Source organism: Bos taurus, chromosome 15 (genome assembly GCF_002263795.3).
Source record: "Bos taurus isolate L1 Dominette 01449 registration number 42190680 breed Hereford chromosome 15, ARS-UCD2.0, whole genome shotgun sequence".
Lineage (NCBI taxonomy): Eukaryota > Metazoa > Chordata > Mammalia > Artiodactyla > Bovidae > Bos > Bos taurus.
The window spans coordinates 21,923,515-21,942,995 of NC_037342.1; the positions used below are offsets into that span (position 1 = coordinate 21,923,515).

Consider the following 19,481-nt stretch of genomic DNA (forward strand, 5'->3'; position numbering starts at 1 on the left):
CTAGATTTATCAATTTAACATTTGGCTACATTTGCCTTATCTTTGCTAAACCATTTGATCAGTTCAGTTCAGTTCAGTTCAGTGCTCAGTCGTGTCCCATTCTTTGCGACCCCATGAATCACAGCACGCCAGGCCTCCCTGTCCATCACCAACTCCCGGAGTTCACTCAGACTCACGTCCATCGAGTCAGTGATGCCATCCAGCCATCTCATCCTCTGTCGTCCCCTTCTCCTCCTGCCCTCAATCCCTCCCAGCATCAGAGTCTTTTCCAATGAGTCAACTCTTCCCATGAGGTGGCCAAAGTACTGGAGTTTCAGCTTTAGCATCATTCCTTCCAAAGAAATCCCAGGGCTGATCTCCTTCAGAATGGACTGGTTGGATCTCCTTGCAGTCCAAGGGACTCTCAAGAGTCTTCTCCAACACCACAGTTCAAAAGCATCAATTCTTCGGCACTCAGCCTTCTTCACAGTCCAACTCTCACATCCATACATGACCACAGGAAAAACCATAGCCTTGACTAGACGGACCTTTGTTGGCAAAGTAATGTCTCTGCTTTTCAATATGCTATCTAGATTGCAAGTTGCATATATCAAAACTCTTATCTCAAAATACTTCTGTGCGTATCTCTTAATAAGGGTACCCTTTTCCATAACCACAAAACAATTATAAAATTCAAAACGCTTAACATTTAAATAATGTTGTTCAGTCCCATGTTGAGTCCAACACTTTGTGACCCCATGGACTACAGCATGCCAGGCTTCACTGTTCTTCACTATCTCCTAGAGTTTGCTCAAACTCATGTCCATTGAGTCAGTGATGCCACCCAACCTTCATCCTCTGTCCCCCACTTCTCCTCTTGCCCTCAATCTTTTCCAGCATCAGGGTCTTTTTCAATGAGTTGGCTCTTTAACATCAGGTGGCCAGAGTATTGGAATTTCAGCTTCAGCATCAGTCCTTCCAATGAATATTCAGGGCTCATTTCCTGTAGGACTGACTGGTTTGATCTCCTTGCAGTCCAAGGGACTCTCAAGAGTCTTCTCCAGCACCACAATTCAAAAGCATCAGTTCTTCAGCATTCGTCTTCTTTATGGCCCAACTCTCACATCCATACATGACTACTGGAAAAACCATAGCTTTGACTATATGGATCTTTGTGGGTAAAGTGATGTTTCTCCTTTTTAATATGCTGTCTATGTTTGTTAAATAATATTTAAATAATACTATTATCTAATATGCAATCCCTATGAAATTTTAACAGTTGTCCTGAAAATATTCCTTTCTAACACTTTTCTCCCAATCCAGGGTCCACATTGCCTTTGGCGACATGTCTCTTTAATCTCTTAAATCTAGAACAGTTCCACAGTCTTTCAGGACATTGATTCAGGCCAGTGGTTGGATAGAATGTTCCTCAATTTGCATTTTTTTCTGATAGTTTCTTTGTGATTATTTTCAGAACACGTATCTTTGACAGGAATACTACAAAAGAGATACTGTATCCTTCTCAGTACCTCACATCCAAGAGGTACATCATGTCATTTTATCCCATTAATTGTTAATTGGTGACATTAACTTTGATCTTTTAGTTATGGTGCTGTCTGTCAGATTTCTCCACCGTGGAAGTACTGTTTTTATCCATTTGTAATGAATAAAAAATCTAAGGATACTTTCAGACTGTGTAAATATCATGTTCCCCAGCAAATTTTCACCCAATGATTTTAAAATCTATTGATAATTCAGATAGAATTATCTGAATCAATTAGTAGTATAATGGTTGCAAAATGGTGATTTTCTAATTTCATCATTTCTTCTACATGTATTAGTTGACATTCCACTATCAAGAAAAATTGCCATTTCTCCCCATTTTATACTTATTTAACATTGTAAGAGACAAATTGCTAACATTTGTTGGATCATCAAAAAAACAAGAGAGTTCCAGAAAAACATCTACTTCTGCTTTACTGACTATGCCAAAGCCTTTGACTGTGTGGATCACAACAAACTATGGAAAATTCTGAAAGAGAAATGGGAATACCAGACCACCTGACCTGCCTCCTGAGAAATCAGTATGCAGGTCAAGAAGCAACAGTTAGAACTGAACATGGAACAACAGACTGGTTCCAAATCGGGAAGGAGTACATCAAGGCTGTATATTGTAACCCTGCTTATTTAACTGAACATGTAGAGAAATATGGAGAAATATCAATTATGCAAAATGCCAGGTGGGATGAAGCACAAGCTGGAATCAAGATTGCCAGGAGAAATACCAATAACCTTAAATATGCAGATGACACCACCCTTATGGCAGAAAGCAAAGAGGAACTAAAAAGCCTCTTGATGAAAGTGAAAAAGGAGAGTGAAAAAGTTGGCTTAAAGCTCAACATTCAGAAAACTAAGATCATGGCATCTGGTCCCATCACTTCATGGCAAACAGATGGGGAAACAGTGGAAATGGTGTTTATTTATAATAAACAGACTTTGTTTTTGGGGGGCTCCAAAATCACTGCAGATGGTGACTGCAGCCATGAAATTAAAACACACTTGCTCCTTGGAAGAAAAGCTATGACCAACCTAGACATCATATTCAAAAGCAGAGACATTACTTTGCCAACAAAGGTCCATCTAGTCAAAGCTACGGTTTTTCCAGTAGTCATGTATGGATGTGAGAATTGGACTATAAAGAAAGCTGAGTGCTGAAGAATTGATGCTTTTGAACTGTGGTGTTGGAGAAGACTCTTGAGAGTCCCTTGCGGACTGCAAGGAGATCCAACCAGTCAATCCTACAGGAAATCAGTCCTGAATATTCATTGGAAGGACTGATGTTGAAGCTGAAACTCCAATACTTTGGCTTCCTGATGTGAAGAACTGACTCATTGGAAAAGACCTTGATGCTGGGAAAGATTGAAGGCAGGAGGAGAAGGGGACGACAGAGGATGAGATGGCTGGAGAGCATCACCGACTCAATGGACATGAGTTTGAGTAAGCTCTGGGAGTTGGTGATGGACAGAGAAGCTTGGCGTGCTGCAGTCCATGGGCTCGCAAAGAGTCAGATAGTACTGAGTGACTGAATTGAGCTGAAACATTGTAAGAATAAGTAAGCACCTGTGGATTGTTTTTTAGAATTCATTGTTATAGTCCATTTCCATGAGTATTCATTCATGATGCTCCAATTGTCCCAGATGGGTAAGTGAAGGTAACTTCGAACTGACTCCTGTTTCCTTTTGACATGTCCGCATTCTTTGAAAATCTTGCTTTCTGGGACAAGACCTTTTAAGTGCATTTTATACTTTCCCTCTCTGTCTGGGAATAAAGCCATTTCTCCAGAGTCTGGTTCCTTTTATTCAAAATATTAAAATAACGCTGTACCTGTTTCCCTGGGTCAGCATATGAAAGATCAGTGTGGTGATTTGCTATCCTAACTTTAGCATTACCAGTGTGACCTTGGCAATTTCCTTCATTCCCAAGGGGTTGATTCCTCATCTGAAAAGAAACTGGATTAGGTAAGTATTTCTTAAGCTTTTCAAGGTCACCAACACGTTTAAAAGCTATATTCCCATCTTCCCAGAGGCAAGCTCAAAGAAGCAAAAAAAAAAAAAAAAGAAAGAAATTTGCACACATTTTAGGGGTTTCGAGCCCCAAAGCCCATTTGAGGCTCCAAATCCCTCGATTTGGTGATCTCCAAAGTCTACTTCACCGCTGATACACTGTAAGGGTCGGTGCGGGTGTCAGAATGAACCCTAAGAGACATCAAATTTGGAGGGATGTATATAGAAACAGATGAGAAAAAGATACAAAGAAAGGAGCCTGTGAGCAATGCATTGCTCAGCCAGAGTTCTTCGCCCGTGCCAAATTTAGGAAGAACAGTAGTCATAGGCGAGAGGTTTTGGCGGGAAGGTCCCATGGGTGGGCGGGGAACGCCTGGCCCCGGGAAGGAGATGCCGGGGGCAGGGGAAGGAGACCCAGGTCCGGCCCCAGTCGCTGCAGCCCTCCGCGCCGCCCACCAGGGCTCGCTCTTACCCTTCGGCTGGGTGGCCGAGGAGCGGGGCGGGCCAGGCGGCGACCCCGCCCCGCTCCTCAGCTAGGCGGCCGTGAGCTCTGAGGGCGCCGGAGCCCGGAAGGAACGCGCCGTCCAGGCCCCTCCCACCTGCCCTCCCTCGCGGCCGCTCGCCGCCGACGTCGGCGGGGCTCCGGTCGCCATGGTGACCAATCGAGGCCCGGTCCCGCCCCCGCCCCTCTGTCCCGGCCCCCTGACGTCGGCTTACGTCAGCGGCGGCGCGCGCCTGGCTGGGCCCTGCGGAGCGGGAGGGACGGAGCGCAGGAGAGAGCGGAGCCGCAGTCGCCCGAGCGGAGCCGCGCAGCCAGTCCGCCCGCCAGCCCGCCAGCCCGCCCGCCCGCCGGCCAGTCCGCGCTCCAGTCCGCCGTGCCTGGCAGCGGGGCCCAGCATGGTCATGGCGGATGGCCCGAGGCACTTGCAGCGCGGGCCGGTCCGGGTGGGGTTCTACGAAATCGAGGGCACGCTGGGCAAGGGCAACTTCGCCGTGGTGAAGCTGGGGCGACACCGGATCACCAGGACGGAGGTGCGGCCCGGGGCTCGGCGGGAGCGTCCGAGGCGAGGGTTCGGGAGACGAGCTGTTGGCCGAGAGGGCCGGCTGCCGCGGGGGGCCTGGGCAGCTCCGAGAGGCCGGGTCACCGGCTCAGGCGAGAGGGCCTGGGAATGTGAGGACCCAGAGAGCTCCAGGGGTCGGTGAACACCACGGGGACCGGGGCCGCGTCGCCCGGACCTGGGTGTCGTCCGATTTGGAGAGCCGGGCCGCCAGGCGCTTTGCCTTCTCTGGGCCACCCTTGGGGGCCCCCTGGAATTTCGCCCAGAGCCTCGCACCCGGGGCCGTGACCTAGTCTGTGGGCCTCCGCTCCGGAGCCCAAGTTCCGCGTCTTCCCGGCTTTCAGCTGGGGGTGGGGTGGGAGGGGAAGTCTCCGCGCTCCTGGGCTGCGCGATGAGAGGCGTCGCCAGCCCGGCCGAGGGGACCGCCTGCGCCCCGACGCCCCGGACGGGGCTCCTCGAGGCTCCGGGGGAACCGCGGCGCCCCCTCCCCGGCCGCTCGAGGAAGGGGGCCCCCGGAGGCCGGGAGGCCGGGAGCCCGGAGCGCCACGGTCCCATCTTCTCTCCGTTCCTGGTGCCAGACAGTATCTCTGACCTGGTGTCAGGCTCGCTGGATCTCGCGCCTGAGGCATTTCCACCTCAGTACTCCAGACAATAGAGCCGGTTAAAATGGTCATCTGGGCATTCGCACAGTTGGTGGGGTTGGTCTTATGCTAGGTGATTTCTTTACCAGGTGTGCGTTCTGGCGGTGAATACGCGTTCCTTAAGCCGCGTCAGATTCTACCTGTCTACTCTAAAAGCCCTCGACTGCTTCCTGACCGGGAAGCCAGCATCTCCCCCCGCCCTCCATCGCACATTCTCGCGCACCGCACATATTTTCTCGCAAGTCTCTGTTCTTACCTAACCTGCCCCCCCTTCCTTTCACCGCCTCAAGCTGCTCTCCTCAGGGTCTCTATTTTAAGACGTGCAAATTAAATACTTTAGAAAAACGGTAGAAACAAAACCATTCTTTAGAATAAAACCTTGTGTTTTTGGCGTACTCTACTTTGCCTCATTGTAGTTGTTCTGGAGTTTCATCCTTTGCTTTTTTTTTTTTTTTTTCCCTTCCCACTTTTCATCCTATTCAGCGTTTCACCTTGTTAGTGCGAAGGTACCAGAGTTTGGATATGAAATAACAGGATTCTTTTTCAGAATGCCTGTGTAAGGTGAAGGGCATCGGAAAACTTGAGTGATTTTTGTAGCTGTTGTTCTTAGAAGTTTTGCTTACTGTGAAGAAGTCCGTTTCCAAAAAGAAGGGGCATATGTCATTCTGTCATTCTCATTTTTCGTCTTGCCCTGCTGATCCTGACTGAGGCAGCCGAATTCCGACCATTTTTGTGTGTGTCTTTTTTTTTTTAACATCAGAGCCAAGGTCACAAATTTTCCTCTCACAAATTTACCAGAGTTAGCAATTTAAGTTTTTAATGTAAATAATGTGACTGTAGTGAGATTACTTAATCTGATCCCAGTATTTTTAAAAACGAAGAAATTGATTCCATTCCTCTTAAGAAACATGGCTTAATGCCATGCTGTTTGCCCTTTAGTTACATGAAAAGAAGACATTTTTAATGTGTATTTTTTATAAGTACACATTTTTAACGACTCTAAAAACTAAACAGATTTCACAGTTAGAAAGAGCTTCTACAAAACTTTTGAACTGTATTGTTCAGTGATTGAATTCCAAACCCATCAGCTCATATTATTTTTTTCTCATCAGCTCTTATCAGTGTTAGTTGAAAGATTTGTCAGCTGTTACTTATTAGTAAATAGGACTGATCTGATCTGATCTATTAGTATATAGTATCTAAGAATTACTTAAGTAGAGCTATGAGTGACTGACACTTTCTTGAGGTTGTCATCTCAAACCGTGTTACTTTTAAACTGATCTCTCTTGTAGAGCTAGGGGGCAGTGTGGAGTAGTATCATGGTTTGGCTATCGGTGAGATCAAGGCATTTGTAATTGAAGGCACAGGTCACATCAAGGGGCTAGTGCACTGGGACGACCCAGAGGGATGGTATGGGGAGGGAGGAGGGAGGAGGGTTCAGGATGGGGAACACATGTATACCTGTGGCGGATTCATTTTGATATTTGGCAAAACTAATACAATTATGTAAAGTTTAAAAATAAAATAAAATTAGAAAAAAAAAAGAAAGAGCACTCAGATCCTGAACTGTGGGCATGGTTTACATTTGTAAAATCATTTCAGGTAAAAGCTAACTTTCTAGTACATAGAACCCATTTACTGTTGCTTTTCCTAAAGAAAGTGTTCTTAACATATAAAAAGAAAAATTGTGAAGTTTAAGGTGGGTGAGTATGAGTGTGGTAATTTGGTGTAACTGGAAGTATTACAGATAAGAGGAGTGAGGGGAACAGCAAGGTATTAATGAGAAAAGTTCCTGTAAATCTCAAGTTTTATTAAGTTGCTCTGTGAACTTCTGTGGTAATTTGTCATAAGAATTGTTTAGCACAGATACAGTTGTTCCTTACTGTAGTATGCTATTTGTTAAGGAGGATTTTTAAAGCAGTATTTGTTGTTTTTATTCACTGAATGTGTATCTTTGGTAAGCACAACAACTTCCTCAGATATTATAAGTAATATGGATAGTAGAAACTTTAAAGTGCTATTTAACATCATTTGAGGTTCTCATTGCTGAACATACTAATTACAGCGAGAACAATTAATATGGCATAAAGAACAATATTGGCAAAATATCATGATTATACTTACTGCTTAGAAAAGTTTCTTCAATATAGTATGCACTAGCATCAATGTAAGTTTGTGGTTTAAAATATAGAGGTCTTTTTTCCGAAGTTTGAACATCAGGCAATTTTTAGGGTTTAGTTTAAATATTTAAGTAATGAGCGTTTGGGCCCCCCCTTTTTTTTAAATTGACTTTTCTCTATCTCTTGTTTCGTATCTCCAAAATGATGCATTTTTACAGAGCTTGGGAGATCCAAGACTGTTTGCTTTTTCAGGTGGAAAAAAAAAATCAGTTGACAAGAGAGATCTTCATTTTGGTCTAATCTATCAAATAGCTTAACATTGTGTAAGAAATACAATTGCATCATCATCTGAAGCAGTGTTCTCATGTTAGATCTCTGTGTAAATTTTACACACAAAAGGGAAGGCAGGTGGTGGTAGAACCCAGCTTCTTAGTATAATACTTCATAAACGCTTTGTAGTATTTGTTTGTGATTTATGAATTAGAGTAGCTAATTTTATAAAATTAGCATAATGGAAAAGAATAGTAGTATTTAGACTATTAAACTATTTTAGGCAGTCAATGGTTGCTATTTTGCTATGCTTTGAGTGTCTTTGAGAAGTGTATTTTATTAATACTGCACTAGTAAATAACTTTTTCCTTCTAACTAAGCGTATGACTAGTTTTTTGTTGTTTTTTATTGTCCATCAAGTAAGATTTCAGAAAAGTCATTTGTGCCCTTAAATATTTTTGTCTCTTACTGTTAAATAAATATGGTCTTACTGTAGAAAATATAAAGAATATAGTGCACAAAAAAGTACATGTGTAATTCCTCCCTCAATAGAAATAAATCATTAACATTATGGCATATTTCCCTCTAGTCTTTTTTTAATGCATTTTTTCCACAGATGACATCACATAGTAGATACACTTATATAAACTGTATCCTTTTTTCCACTTATCATTATAGCCTCAACATTTTGCTTCTTATATATAACTTTATTAAATACCTTAACATTTTACTATTTATTTATTTTTGGCTGTGCTGGCTCTTCAATGCTGCACAGGCTTTCTCGACTTGCAGGGAGCAGGGGCTCCTGTCTGGTTGCAGTGTGTGGGCTTCTCGTTGCGGTGGCTTCCCTTACTGCGGAGCACAGGTTCCGGGGCTTGAGGGCGTCGGTAGTTGGCGCTCGTGTGGTCAGTGGTTGCAGTTCCCAGGCTCTGTATAGCACAGGCTCCATAGCTGTTGCACCCCAGCTCAGTTGCTCCGCGGGGGCAAGAGGGATCTTCTGGGATCAGGGATTGAACCCATGTCTCCTCCATCAGCAGAGAGATTCTTTATCACTGAGCTACCAGGGAAGCCTCTTAAACATTTTTAATAGCTGCATAGTGTTCTTCCTTGGAGATGAATCCTGTTTTACTTAACAGTGTTCTTATTTACCATTAATTATACATGTTCAAGTTTTCATTTACAAGAAATAATTTGCAATGTATTTTTATGTATATAACTCTGTATCTGCATTCTCAGTTATTTTAGGAAGGAGTGATTGGAGGTAAATTCCTAAAGGGAAATTACCAAGTGAGAAGGTATTATTTTTACATTTAAAAAATAATGTATTTCTGTTATCAAATCTATCATGTTTATTATTGAACATTTTAAGAAGTGTAGCTAAATAAAATGAATTAACCATAATATTAGCACCCAAAGATAACCATTATTAGTTATTTTCAGACCATTTCTGTAATAGGTCATTGTTTTCCTCAATACCATGCCTCTTGTTTTGCTTGGCTAAAGAGCCTTTAAATGTTTGGTCCATGGGATCTTAAATATATTTCATACAGGTTCTGAAAATTAGTTTATTGAAATGGCATGCAGGTATTACTTATTTAAAAAATCTGGAATATAACAGTGATAGCAAGGACATTGGAAAGCTGCTTTTTTTCCACTGAAGACAATTCTTTGTGTGCTCAGAGGGTTTTATATTTAGGCATAATTTGTAAATTAAGTACTACTTTAAAATGTAAGTATTTTTAAAGTTCTCCAAATAGTTAAAGTACAAAATTGCATTTTTAGAGCAAAGGTAGAAACAAGAGAAGAGCATATTACTGATTATGGAATTTCTTGAAGAGGACAACTCAATTTTTTAATACATTTGAGTTTTATATTTTACTTAAAAATTTTAAGTCTCCTTTCTGTAATCTTGATATTATTAATCTTATTCTGTGAAATATTCCAGATGTCAAGAAGCAACTATACTATGTTCAACAAGAGGAATTGTTACCAAATAACTTGATCACTAATATCTGTAACTAAGTCTATGTATGATCTTTAATTGTGTGTTGAAATAAAAATTAGATTTTTCATGGAACATACATGTTTTGCTTGAAATTGTTCTCTAGTTTCTTGGCACCCAGACAAGTAAAATTTGCCAAGTTTATTCTGCGAAATATTGTTCAAAATGATCTGTTCTTTGGGAGGGAGGGTGGGGACAAATGTGGAAAATAAGTTGTATAAATGTTCATATTCTGTAGAAATGCTTACCAGAGTTTAATGCATTCTGCTTTTAATTCTACTGGGAAATTCTGTCTCAGGCAATTAAGAAAACATTTATTTGGAAATAACTGAAACTGGCCTTGATTCCTGGATTCACATGATGATATTTGATTCATGGCCAATGCTGATGGCAAATTCACTTCCTTGGAACCGAATGGGTTCCAGAAATTCATTAAGATTTCTTTCTTTCTTCTTTAATGTACCTCTTCTACCTTCCACCTCCATATATTTGAAATATGTTATTTAGGTAAAAGTTCTTTATACAGGACATTTGTGGACAATGCTTTCCCACCCTTCAAAGAGAAATAGCCCATATATCCCGTTTGAGATAATTACAAGAATGAAAGACAGTTACATTCGGGAATTTCATCAGAAACTTTTCATTTTAAAAATACTTTAAACAGGTTAAGAGATGAATCTTGGGTGAATTAAACTGAAAATTGATGCTAAAATTTGTTTTTTCTTTTTCAAAGTAAACATAGTATTTGTGTGTTTTTCCCCAGTTACAAATATATGTATGTTCTTTGTAGACATTGTTGAAAAACTTGAAGAAGAAAATAAAAACATTCTTATTTTAATTCCACCATCCAGACCAAGAGACAGCCACTTAATATTTGGTTCCTATCCTCTTAGCTGTTCACACATATTTTATATGTATGTAATAAAATTGATGTCACCTATACATAAAATCTGTGTGTTTTACTTAGTATGTTTGTTAACATTTCCCCAAGGTTACAGAAAAATGTCTAAAGCATGGTTAAATAGTATCTTTGAATTTGACCATCTATATTTTATTTTAATAAATTCCTGTTATTGAACATTTAGATCATTTCTGTCTTGCTGTTTCTCTTTCTAAAATAGTATTTCAGAGAATAATCATGTTATATACATCTTTGTGCATCTATCTGATTATTTCCTTAGAATAATCCCATAGCAGTGGAATTCTTGGGTCAAGGAGTGTATGTTTATTACAAGTCAAATTTTAAATTGGGAAAAAAGTTAAATTTATTTATTCTAAAAGGGTAACTGGAGAACTCCATTTGCTACTGACTTTTACTGAAGCGACTTAGCAGTTAGCAGTTTACTTTTTTCAGAAACCGTTTCGTTGTAGACCACTCAATCACAGTCACTATTAAATCAAATCATAGGCTGGTATATTCAGATTCTACCTGTGATTTGATGTGTGAGCTTGAAAAGTGTGTTTATGTTTTAATTTCAAAGGTCTCACTATATGGTAAGGATTTTGCTACTTGGTATTTCAGAAGGACAATGTATAATTAATGTATTAGTAGTAAATAACACTGAAGCAGATGTTACCTGAGACAGCAAACATTTATTAATGCCTTCTGATTTTTCATTAGAAGAATAACTTCATTGTATAACTTCTTTGTAAAGTCCCCCAAAACCAGTTTTGTGTGTGGTTTCTTTAAGTGCAAGAAATTAATATATCTTTTATGAGAAGTGAAATAATTTTTTAAAAGTATCAGAAAGCGAACTCTTACCATTAAATTACATTTTGAAAAATGAAAAAAATCCCTTTTATTCATCAGCTGAACACCATTTCATTTCTGATCTTATATTTAATCCTTTGTCTTCTTGCAAATTTATATTTTACATAGTTGTTACTTTTACATGTTTTTTTAACTTAATCTTGTTGGAAACACTTTTATTCATAATTAAGATTTAAATCTTATTAAATAATATAGCCATTTATAGAGAACTTAGAAAACAAAAAAATGAAAATGACCAATATTTCACAGATGGAGAAGTTAGTCTGTATAATAAATTTAACTATTTCACTTTTCATTTTTTCTAGTTAGAAAAGTAATTCATGCTCATTGAAGAAATTTTTCATGCTCATTGAAGAAAAATTGCACTGAAAAGTAAATTAGGAAAATAAAATCATGATTTTTCACCCACTGATAATATTTTCATCATATTTATATCTAGTTTTTATTGCTCTTTTTCTATGTATACTTTGTGTTGAAACTGCACTGATATTCTCATTTTTTTACTTAATATTTTAGTCTCATCATTCTTCATATTGTTAAAAGGAACTATTTTAAGTCATGTGATAGTCATAATACACCATAAGTCATGTAATGATTTCCCAATTATTGTTTTCTGTTTTTTACATTATAAAAAATACTTTTGAATATATTGACACATAAATCTTGATCATCATTTCAGATTATTTCCTGCAAATAATTTCCAAGTGGGATGGATGATTTTTAAGGTTCTTGGTAAAGACTGCCAGATTACCTTCCAGAAAAATTATAATCAATTTTATATTCCTACTAGCAATACATATGTGTGTATATATATAGCCATCTCATTGAACTTCAGCTCACAAGGGTGCTCACTTTTTCATCTTTATGAACAAGTGAAAAATATTTTTTGAGATTTAGTTGACATGTCACATTATGTTAGGTATATATACATTTTCCTGTTTATGAGATTGAATATCCAGTATTGCTGCTTTACATGAAATTTAGTTGATAGTAATTATCCTTGTTTCCCGAGTTATATAGAAAACTTTCCTTTTGTATCCCCCCAGTTTTTTTATTGCTGTATAAATTCATTGAAGTTTTTTTTAAAAAGATATTGTATGCATAATTAGGAATTAGTGCTCAGGTGCTCAGTCATGTCCAGCTCTATGCGACCCCGTGTTCTATAGCCCACCAGGCTCCTCAGTCGTGTCCTACTCTTTGTGACCCCATGAACTGCAGCATATCAAGCTTCCCTGTCCTTCACTATCTCCCAGAGTTTGCTCAAACTCATGTCCATTGAGTTGATGATGCCATCCAAACATCTCATCTTCTGTCGCCTCCTTCTCCTGCCCTCAGTCTTCCCCAGCATTGGGTTCTTTTCCAAAGAATACTGGAGTGGTTGCCATTTCTTTCTTCAGGGGATCTTCCTGACCCAAGGATCGAATCTGTGTCTCCTGCATTGCAGGCAGATTCTTTACTGCTGAGCCACTGGGGAAGGCCCAATTTAGATGAGCAACAACAAAGAAAAGATACATTGATTTTTAGAGTTCCATGCATGACTTTGTTGTGACCATGCAGATTTTGTCCTTGGTACTATGTTTGGAACTAAGTAGAGAAGGGATGCAGAGAGGAAGTTCCCAGAAATCTAAGTTCATAGCTACCTTTAAAATGAACTAGTGGAACACAACTCTTTCGTAAATTCGGAATTGCATACAACATTGGGGAAATCCCCAAATGCAGATTTTTTTGTTTGTTTGTTTGTTGATAAAATTTGTTTTCCAAAATGTCTTCCCCCTTTTCTCATAGACCTATTAAGTTCTTTGAAGGTAGGAATCAGATCTTGTTCATTTTTGTATCCTAGGCCTAATTCCAGGCATACAGCAGGTGCTCAATAAATGTGTGACTAATATGTTCAATGAATGGTGAAAAGATGGAACTTGAAGTTAGAAGGCCTGTGACTTTTTCCCCCCATTAATTCACTTGAGCTTTAAGACCTTTGTGGATTCTGTAATGATCTTTTCAACCTCAGTTTCATCAATTCATCAGTGTACTGCTTGTTACATTTACTTCTAAAAATTGAGAAATAAATGAAATAAAATTTATCTTATTTCTTAAGATTCCAAAAGAGTGTCAAAGAGGAGATATCTTTTCGGTAATACCTAACTTTAATTGTTATTTAGTATTTAAACTTTTTCTTGAACATTAAATATGATACTCAAGATGTTATATAGAATAAATTTCTTAATGACAGTAATCATGCTAAAATTTTTAAAACATGATTCCTTTCTATTTATTATTCTTTTTCTATTTAGTAGATATTTATGACCCATTTCATTATAAAAGCTTTTTGTTTGGGAAGGACTACTGATCTCTAGATGCACTCCAAAAATTGTAGGGCAAGAAATTTTCTTCAAAATATGCATCTGTAAACCTCCATCTTACCTTCCTAAGGAATATTGAGGATATTAAAATATACACTTACCCTTTTATCTGCCAGCTTTTACCCAAAGTTACCCTGAATAACTGATAATACTGTATTCTGTCATACTCTTAATTAGGTGAAGGGGGTCACCTTAAAGATTTAGATTTGAGGTGGCCCAATAATGTTCCTAATAGTAAGTACAGTTTTAATCAGTCACTCATCTAGCAGTCTTACTTTCTAGAATATTTTGATCATGGGAATAAATAAAATACCACCAAACATAATGCTGCTGCTGCTGCTAAGTTGCTTCAGTCGTGTCCAACTCTGTGCGACCCCGCAGACGGCAGCCCACCAGGCTCCGCTCTCCCTGGGATTCTCCAGGCAAGAACATTGGAGTGGGTTGCCATTTCCTTCTCCAAAGCATGGAAGTGAAAAGTGAAAGTGAAGTTGCTCAGTCGTGTCCCACTCTTCCCGACCCCATGGACTGCAGCCTACTAGGCTCCTCCATCCATGGGATTTTCCAGGCAAGAGTACTGGAGTGGGGTGCCATTGCCTTCCCCGCCAAACATAATGAAACTACCACAAAATCTGCAAACTTTACTGCCTTTTCAGTAAAAGAAAGAAGGAGCTACCGCCTTTCTTCTTAGGCAATAAATTTAATTTTACCCATTATATTTAGTAATCTGACTTCCCATGGGAAGCTTGAGTTCTATGAGTTACAGTTAATTCAAATTAAGCAACAAGCTATGGACAGCAAAATAGAAATAGAGAACGGTAAGAAATAAACCTTACAGTAGGACTTTAACAGCACAGGACAGAGAGCTGTAAGGGAAGAAGAAAGAATTAATTGTATTAACAGGAGTCTAAGGGAATTAAAAACCAAGATAATCACGATGGTGTGATCACTCACCTAGGGCCAGACATCCTGGAATGTGAAGTCAAGTGGGCCTTAGAAAGCATCACTACGAACAAAGCTAGTTGAGGTGATGGAATTCCAGTTGAGCTATTTCAAATCCTGGAAGATGATGCTGTGAAAGTGCTGCACTCAATATGCCAGCAAATTTGGAAGACTCAGCAGTGGCCACAGGACTGGAAAAGGTCAGTTTTCATTCCAATCCCAAAGAAAGGAAATGCCAAAGAATGCTCAAACTACCGTACAATTGCATTCGTCTCACACACTAGTAAAGTAATGCTCAAAATTCTCCAAGCCAGGCTTCAGCAATACATGAACCATGAACTTCCAGATGTTCAAGCTGGTTTTAGAAAAGGCAGATGAACCAGAGATCAAATTGCCAACATCCACTGGATCATGGAAAAAGCAAGAGAGTTCCAGAAAAACATCTATTTCTGCTTTATTGACTATGCCAAAGCCTTTGACTGTGTGGATCACAATAAAGTGTGGAAAATTCTTCAAGAGATGGGAATACCAGACCACCTGACCTGCCTCTTGAGAAACCTATATGCAGGTCAGGAAGCAACAGTTAGAACTGGACATGGAACAACAGACTGGTTTCAAATAGGAAAAGGAGTACGTCAGGGCTGTATATTGTCACCCTGCTTATTTAACTTATATGCAGAGTACATCATGAGAAACGCTGGGCTGGAAGAAGCACAAGCTGGAATCAAGATTGCCAGGAGAAATACCAATAAACTCAGATATGTAAATGACACCACCCTTATGGAAGAAAGTGAAGAGGAACTAAAAAGCCTCTTGATAAAAGTGAAAGAGGAGAGTGAAAAAGTTGGCTTAAAGCTCAGCATTCAGAAAACGAAGATTATGGCATCTGGTCCCATCACTTCATGGCAAATAGATGGGGAAACAGTGGAAACAGTGGCTGACTTTATTTTTCTGGGCTCCAAAATCACTGCAGATGGTTATTGCAGCCATGAAATTAAAAGACGCTTACTCCTTGGAAGGAAAGTTATGACCAACCTAGATAGCATATTCAAAAGCAGAGACATTACTTTGCCAACAAAGGTCCGTCTAGTCAAGGCTATGGTTTTTCCTGTGGTCGTGTATGGATGTGAGAGTTGGACTGTGAAGAAGGCTGAGCGCCGAAGAATTGATGCTTTTGAAGTGTGGTGTTGGAGAAGACTCTTGAGAGTCCCTTGGACTGCGAGGAGATCCAACCAGTCCATTCTGAAGGAGATCAGCCCTGGGATTTCTTTGGAAGGAATGATGCTAAAGCTGAAACTGCAGTACTTTGGCCACCTCATGCGAAGAGTTGACTCATTGGAAAAGATTCTGATGCTGGGAGGGATTGGGGGCAGGAGGAGAAGGGGACGACAGAGGATGAGATGGCTGGATGGCATCACTGACTCGATGGACATGAGTTTGGGTAAACTCCAGGAGTTGGTGATGGACAGGGAGGCCTGGCGTGCTGCGATTCATGGGGTCGCAAAGAGTCGGACACGACTGAGCGACTGAACTGAACTGAAGGGAATTAAGTGAGTTGACAAAACTGTAAGTGAAAGTGAAGTTGCTCCTTCACGTCTGACTCTTTGCAATCCCATGGACTGTAGCCTACCACGCTCCTCTGTCCATGGGATTTTCCAGGCAAGAATACTGGAGTGGGTTGCTATTTCGTTCTCCAGGAGATCTTCCTGACCCAGGAATTGAACCTGGGTCTCCTGCCTTGTGGGCAGACACTTTACTGTATGAGCCACCAAGGAATCAGCCTGGTGAATTCAAATCAGTGAATTGACAAATTGAGTCCAATTATCTTGGTTACTTTTTAGGAGCTCTAAATGTTATGGCAGTAAAATGATTGTTGTGCTGTGTCACTTGAGTCGTGTGCAACTCTGTGTGATTCTCTGGACTGTAGTCCACCGAGTTTCTCTGTCCTTGGGATTCGGCAGGCAAGAATACTGGAGTGGGTTGCCGTACCCTCCTCCAGGGAATCTTCCTGACCCAGGGATTGAACCCACAGCTCTTATGTCTCTTGCCTTGGCAGGCAGGTTCTTTACCACTAGTGCTACCTGGGAAGCCAGAAATGCAAGAATTGATACTAAAATTATCCTGAAACAACAACATAAAACCTGAATTATGTTCAGAATACTTTTGGGTAGAATGTGAAGTACATTTCAGAATTTCTTCAGAACTTACTATAATTAAGTTTGGGTGGTTCCCAGTTATCTGAAAGTTTTATTTAAGTCAGAATGACTTATTTCCTAACTAAATGCCTACTGAAATTTAAAAAAAAATAGTTATTTTTAGTTCCATGAAAAAAATTGCACAGTTGTTGTTTTATGACTGCCTAGTTATTCACCTTCAGATGCATCTCCTTCAAATTATTCTGTGTAGCTATGACAGGAAGAGGCCATGTTTTTTGAAAATCAGATTCCTTTAAGTAAAAATTTCATATAATTACTAACATTTGAAGTTTTGCACTTGATTTTTAAAACAAAATTTAATCCAATTGGCATTTTTCAAGTAGTTGGATTTTAATTATTTATACTTAGGTGTTTGTTTTTTTTTTTTTTTCCAGAAAAGTCTGTATGCTTTGGAACCTGTCATTTGCTTTTCTAGACAAATTGAATTTCAGTTATCATAGAAACTATCTTCTATTTGGTTGATGATTTGTTTATAGGTACTTTGCAATGAGATGACGACTTGTTGAAATTGCTGAGATTTTATTTCCTCAGTTTTTAAATGGAGTAAGGAGTTAACTGTTGTACAAAAAGAGAATTATGTTTTATTAAAGTAAAACTTTAAAGGGTTATTATTTTTCATAACACATTAAAATAAAGCTTTAAAGGGTTATTCATCATACCACATTAAAAACACTCCCAAGCAAAATCTGCCACAGCGCCTTATACATGGCAGATGTTTGAGACAGTAAGATGCATGAATGAGCATTGAATTTAAACTAGTTATCATCATTGTCATGGGGACCTACCTACTGGTAGAGTCTTAGATGTCATTTATTTTAAAAATTTATAACTGGAAAATGTTAACCTTTTTATACTAATTGTATTTATTTGTGTCTGGGATGCAGGTGGCGATAAAAATAATAGATAAATCTCAGCTGGATGAAGTGAACCTTGAGAAAATCTACCGAGAAGTAAAAATAATGAAACTGTTAGACCACCCTCACATAATCAAACTTTATCAGGTATGACTTAACTTTATACTTCTCCATGCTTCTCACATTCAGAACTCTATTTTACATCATCATTTTTCTCTTTTATGTTAGTTTTTTCAGTCTCTAAAAAGATAATTATATGCTTTTATTAATATGAATGTTTCCATTTCTCTATATTTAAAAATTAGGAAATAAAAACTACTCCCAGCTTAATTTTCAGTTGTCTCTCAGACTGTAAGTTATTTACTTTCAAAGTTTGTAGTTGTGCATTTATGATAATCTGCTTAAGCCTGCTGGGTTTTGGCGGTGGGTGGTTTAATGGATACAACAGTTTTGCTTATTTAAAAAATAATGCTGTTTATATTATATAAACTACAAAGGCTAAAATAGACTATTACTTTAGTGACATACATTATAATACCTAAAGTCAAGTCTTTATTTGAAAGAGGGTTCTTTTATCAGGTAAAGCAAATCCTTCGTTTAAAAAAAATTAACCTTATTAAGGTATAATTTTTGTAAAATAAACTGCATGAGTTTCAAGTGTAAGCCATGCTTTTTAAAAGGAAGATTTTTCTCAGATTTCTAAAGAGTAATTTATGCTTAAGAATGGTAATGTAATACAAAATGTTTTATATTTCTATTAATATTTAGAATTTTTATATTAGAAAACTATTTTTAAGCTAAAATATTATAGTGTGCTTGCTAGTCTATAACTTTGCTCTCCAAAGTGCAGTGTGTGACCTTAGAGATGTGCTGTGCTCAGCCTATACTTGCTGTGGGAGCTGATTGTCAAATTTTCAGAAGTTTTGTGAGTCAGTTAACATGCTGATAGCTCAGAATCAGTGCTGGTAGGAGTATTTTTGCACTGCAGAAATTGGTTTAAAAGAGCCGTTTTCTCCCTCCGTGAGCTAGAGCCAGCACACTTTTGCATGCATGCGTGCTAAGGCACTTCAGTCATGTCCAACTCTGTGTGACCCTGTGGGCTGTAGCCCACCAGACTCCCCTGTCCATGGGATTCTCCAGGCAAGAATACCGGAGTGGGTTGCCATGCCCTCCTCCAGGAGATCTTTCAGACCCAGGGATCGAACCCACGTTTCTTACGTCTCCTGCATTGGCAGGTGTGTGCTTTACCACTAGCGCCACCTGGGAAGCCCAGAACACTACTCTGTGCACTCAGATTGGTTAGCACAAGTGTCCCTCGGGGTATAGTAAAAAAAAATTAGAAGCTCCAATTCTGTTTATCTTTTCTATTTATCTTCTTGTGTTCATTTTATAATGTATGTATTTATAAAATGGCGCAAGTATACAGTTTGTGTCTCTGCATGTATATATTCATAAATACATCTACATATGTGTGTGTGTGTACATTTACATGTACACATACATACATATACATATTTGGCTTTATTGAGAGAGATTTTGAGTTTAAACCTTGTGGAAACTGTTGGAGAGCATTTCCGTTAGCTGAGAATGAGAGACTATGGTGTATGTGCCACTCAAAACAATTCCTAAGGTTCTAAACTGCAGAGGGCCTCTTAAATCAAATTTATATCAGAGTACTTCTCCCTTTAAGCTGTTTTTTTTTCCCCTA

The 19,481-nt window shown here is 39.3% G+C and overlaps 1 protein-coding gene across 4 annotated transcripts in view; it reads left to right on the plus strand.

Moving 5' to 3' along the window:
* Positions 1-4,283: 4,283 nt before the first annotated feature.
* The window catches only part of SIK2 (salt inducible kinase 2), a 129,931-nt gene continuing 114,733 nt past the window's right edge, over positions 4,284-19,481 (plus strand). For 3 of the 4 annotated variants that reach the window (XR_009490585.1, XM_059874912.1, XM_059874911.1), the window contains exons 1-2: positions 4,284-4,574; positions 17,804-17,920. Coding sequence is in view for 3 of the 4 variants with exons in the window: in XM_059874912.1 (XP_059730895.1) it covers positions 4,440-4,574; positions 17,804-17,920 (252 nt within the window). In the remaining variant the exon portion in view is untranslated. The remainder of the gene's footprint in view (positions 4,575-17,803; positions 17,921-19,481) is intronic. The other variant, NM_001192277.3, reaches the window with a different exon arrangement.